Below are 4,644 nucleotides of genomic sequence, written 5' to 3' on the forward strand. Positions count from 1 at the left end.
TCAAATTTTAAAAAATATATTTTAGGAGGAAGCATGGAAATTTACATCATGTTAATTAGTACAGGTGATAAACAACATTGAAATCTACCCGATGACTTTATAGACATGCACAGGCACCAAGGATCCAAGTGCAACCGATTATGACTAGTAATAATCAGATACATACAGATTAGAGATGCATGCACCAACATCTCTGTGTTAGTAGCAAAAGCAATGAGTCTTTCTGCAAGGAACACTATATTCTAAAATGAAATGGGGATCTTTTTTAAAGGTTAAAAACTCATCCAATTTTATGTCTTACAGGGCTTATACTGAGTTCAATATTGTTTGTATAACTGTATTAACTCAACTGTGAACCTAGAAACTTACAGCCACTTGTGAAAGAGATGTACTCTTGTTCTGAAGTGTGTTACTGAATACGTTAAAGCTGTAATGAAATGTTCTTCTAATCGTGTAGTTATTAAAAAATTAAAAAGAAAATGAGCAGAGAGAACTTGAAGGTCTGTGTGTGTCTGGGTTCTGCTTTATAGTTAGTCTACCTACTCTACTTTTAGAATGGGAACTCCCTGAAGTTGAGAACTATTAATCCACTGTTTTGATTGCAATTTCATGAAATAAAGATTGATTCCAGAAAGCAGTCAAGAAATGTGTTTCTGGGACAGGAGCATAGCTCAGTGGTATAATGCACTAATGCACCTCAAATATGAGAAACTAGTAGAGAGCCAATCAAAGGGATTTCTTCAATGTTTGCTCCTTTCTTACCTTAAAACTGAATAAACATTTCTTTAATGGTAACTGAATCTCTTAAAACATTCTTAACACTACATAATCATGTTTTAAAATGAAAGAAAGAAAATAAACAGCAAAGTGAGACAGTTTACTCTTTGAAATCAAGAATGGGCATAAGGAGAAATATATAATTTTTTTTTTTTTTTTTTTGGTCTTTTTGAGACAGGGTCGCCCTGTAGCCCCAGCTGTCCTGGAACTCACTATGTAGACCAGGCTGGCCTTGAACTCAGAGATACGCCTGTCTCTGTCTCCCAAATGCTGGGATTAAAGGCGTCACCATGCCCAGCCAAGGAGAACTATTTTAAAGTAATACATTTTAAAAGATCTATTACTCGACTGATAGAAGGAACAAAAGAAAACACTAAGGCTCTTAGGAACAGATTTCTACTCTATTAACTGCATGAATGACGAGAAATGCATACGACACTACACAATCTGTAACTTACCTCTCTCCTCTATATCTCTCACAGGACACACCCACATGCTTTGTTACTATTGGGGCATATTTCTCTCTCCACGCTGGGCGGGGCTGTGCCTTACTCCTCTTTCAGTGTGCAGTTCTGTGCCCAAGTCCTAGCAGCTGCCTAACAAGTGGGACAGGAGGAGCAAGGCAATGAACAGAGTGCCTCACAGCAGCTTTGACTCACCATGTTCAATGGCATTTACACGCCTGTTGGTTACTTTAATAGCTTCATCCAGAGTAACAAAGGAAGTCTAAAATAAAAGGATAAATTAATAATGTAAGAACAAAGTTATGCTGTTTCCTTGGCTCCAGTCAGAATGCAGTTGTAGAAACATTTGGGAACCCAAAAGACAACTGACTTCTGTTCAGCCTGCCTCATGAACAGAAAATTCCTAAGAGCTTTCTAGAGATTTAGCGTTATTTCCATGAAGACTCATTCAATAGATCTATATTAACTAGCTACAAAAGGAGAAAGACAACTTTCACACAGGGGCCATGTTATATTTGCATTTAAATATAGTACTGACGATTGCTGTTCTCATCCAGCAGAGACTGAAAGTTTATCACTACACACATGCTTTGTTAATAAAAGATAAAAACAATGATGCAGAAGCCATCACTTCAGAAATTGCCTTATCGGGCTTACTTCACACAGGCCCACAGGCACAGCGGAGCATGCCCCAACACAAGCACTGACTGCTTTCCACCTGACTACAGAAGCCAAGCTGCAGGTGTTCTCTGGCCCTGCTGCTACCTACCTGCAGTGAGGCTAGTTCCACCAGTAGTTCCACTGCTTTGGCATAATTCCTCTTTAGTTTGGCCAACTGCTCCCCACCTCTGGCTAAACCAGTCAGTTCATAACCTGAAAAAGCCAATTAGACCACACTTTTAATTGAGGACTAAAGAATCCTGCATGAATTTCCCAAAAGGAAGGTAATTCAGGAAAACTGGAAACATGCAAAACCAAATTCATTAACTCCTGTTAGATGCAAATACCAAACACAAAGTGCCTGTTTGTGCCCCATGAGCAGATGTCTACTCACCCAGACAGGGCACCAAAGACACACCAAAGTAACAATTCCACCCAAGTCTAGCTTGGTGACCCAATGAGCTTACTGGACTTAGAGGAGCAAGGGTCACTTACAGCTATACAAGGAAAACCGGCTGTACAAGAGTGGCTGGACTCTCAGGTGAGGGTCTAAGGACCCTGGCCCTTCTCCTCTGACGGAAGATCAGTAAGCCTGCTCTTGAGGGCCTCCTGCAGATTACCACAGCTCCTCTGATTAAGATGGTAATGGCAGGGGCTAGAGAAATGGCTCAGCAGTTAAGAGTGCTTACTGCTGTTGCAGAGAACCTGGGATCAGTTCCCAAAACCTTCATCAGGCAGTATAAAACTGTACCTCCACTTACAGGGAATCCAATGTCCTCTGAACTCCATAGGCACATAAATTCATGGAGGTACACACACATAAACATAAATAAAAACAGCGAAAATATTTTTTTAAAGATGGTAATTGTTATGCTTAGAGGACAACATCCTACAACATACAGAACAGACTTTGTTTTAAATTTTTATTTATTTTATGTGTATGCGTGTATTGCCTGCATGTAGGTAAGTGCACCTGTGTCATGCAATGTCCACGGAGGTCAGAAGAGGCTGTCGGATCCCCTGGAACTGGAGTTACGGACAGTTGTTAGCTGCCATGTGGGTGCTGGGATTCGAACACAAGTCTTCTGCAAGAACAACCAGTGTTCTTAACCGAGCCATCTCTCCAGCTCCCGGATTTCTTTTTTTAATGAGCCAAGATTTCACTATATAGCCCTGGCCAGTCTCAAACTCATAGAGATCCACCTGCCTCTGCTTCCCCAGTGCTAGGATTAAAGACATGCACCGCCATACTCAGCTAAAAGGTTTTATTGTTTATTTAGTTATTTTACAAGTTTACTAGTGTGACTATAACTGGAGGTGCACATGTGTGCTGAGGATGAAACCCAGAGCCTACAACATGCTAGGGAAGCTTCTACTATGGCGATGTATCACCAACCCCATAGGGAAAACTGAACTATTTCACCATCTTGATGGATTAATTAGCTAATGCACCTGTTCCTTTGGAAATGCTACTGGCCCATGCAGCAACTACTTTTGTTTGCCAAGTGACTATTTCTTTTTATGAGACATAATCAACATTCTGTACAATTAAATAAACTATTTCATGAACCAATGAGATCAAGGTACCAAAGAATATTTCTATGTGGGAAAAAATTACTTCACTTTGAGAAGACTAAATACATGTTACTACTCCAAAAATGCTGTGAAATTAGGAATGGAACAGATGAGAAGATTCTAAAAGAATAGGAGTGGTAGGCTATAAAAATCTAGAAAGGTCCCTCTGCTTCCCTGGGCCTCGACCACCCACCACAGGCCTCTCTCCTACCCACAGGCCTCTCTCCGGGGTAAGTCCATCCTCAGAGCCCTGACTCCCCCAGCCTCATTCACCCTCCCATCCCCCGACCAGTCTCTCCTAGTTTGGATCCTGTCCCATTCCCCATCTTGAGTCCCCAGACACCTGGGGAACCAATACTGCTTCCTGATCCTTTTCATCCAGACCAACTTAGTGCCTTCTCTGAGCCCCAGGAGCACTGCTTCTGGGTCTGGCCCTGCCCTCACCTCCCTCTGCTTCCCTGGGCCTGCACCACTCTCCAGCCTCTTTCTGGGACACGGGGGCGGGGGCTGACCTTTTCTATTCCTGATCCTTTACATCCAGACCAACCCAGCTCCTCAGTGCAGTCCCCAGGAGTCTTTGGGGCCTCTTCCTGCCCCATCTTCCATTGCATCTTTGGGTGGTATGGCCATCAGCTGCCCTAGACCAGCATCTTTCCTGGGCCTGGCTCCGAGACAAGTCCAATCACCAAATTCCTGAAGCCAAAATCGTTCCTGGAGGGATTCAGACCTTAGGAGAAAGCCTGAAAACATCTGACCTTCACCTAATTGGGCCTCTGAGGGAACTCTTGAAGACAAAATCAATCCAGCCACTCCAATATAAAATCAAAAGAGAGAACAGGAAGCTTAGACGAACCAACCTTTCATGCCCAAAAAGTAAACTACAAAGACACATAAAGTTCACAAAAAGAAGCAGACCTAAACTTGAAGGCCTGAGTCTCACACAAGAATCAGACACTGCAAAAGAAATTCACATGTCAAAATCACAGAGAAAAGAATAATAACAGAAAAAACAAAATAACATATCCCCACCAAATAACAATAGTTCTCTAGAGGAGTACAATGAAAACCCCTTAGATATAATGCACAACATGGAACTCAAAAGAACAATTAGAAACATGATTTAAAAAATTCAGTGAATTTAAAGAACAGACAAAAAAATAAAGGAACT

The 4,644-nt window shown here is 41.8% G+C and overlaps 1 protein-coding gene across 1 annotated transcript in view; it reads right to left on the bottom strand.

The window, feature by feature from the left end:
- Window positions 1–4,644, bottom strand: part of Atp6v1d (ATPase H+ transporting V1 subunit D) — a 30,314-nt gene that overhangs the window by 4,489 nt on the left and 21,181 nt on the right. The window contains exons 6-7 of the mRNA XM_008852146.3: window positions 2,011–2,114; window positions 1,437–1,503 (exon numbers count right to left, since the gene is read on the bottom strand). Of these exons, the coding sequence (XP_008850368.1) occupies window positions 1,437–1,503; window positions 2,011–2,114 (171 nt within the window). The remainder of the gene's footprint in view (window positions 1–1,436; window positions 1,504–2,010; window positions 2,115–4,644) is intronic.

Source organism: Nannospalax galili, unplaced genomic scaffold (genome assembly GCF_000622305.1).
Source record: "Nannospalax galili isolate Female #2095 unplaced genomic scaffold, S.galili_v1.0 scaffold285, whole genome shotgun sequence".
NCBI classification, from domain to species: domain Eukaryota; kingdom Metazoa; phylum Chordata; class Mammalia; order Rodentia; family Spalacidae; genus Nannospalax; species Nannospalax galili.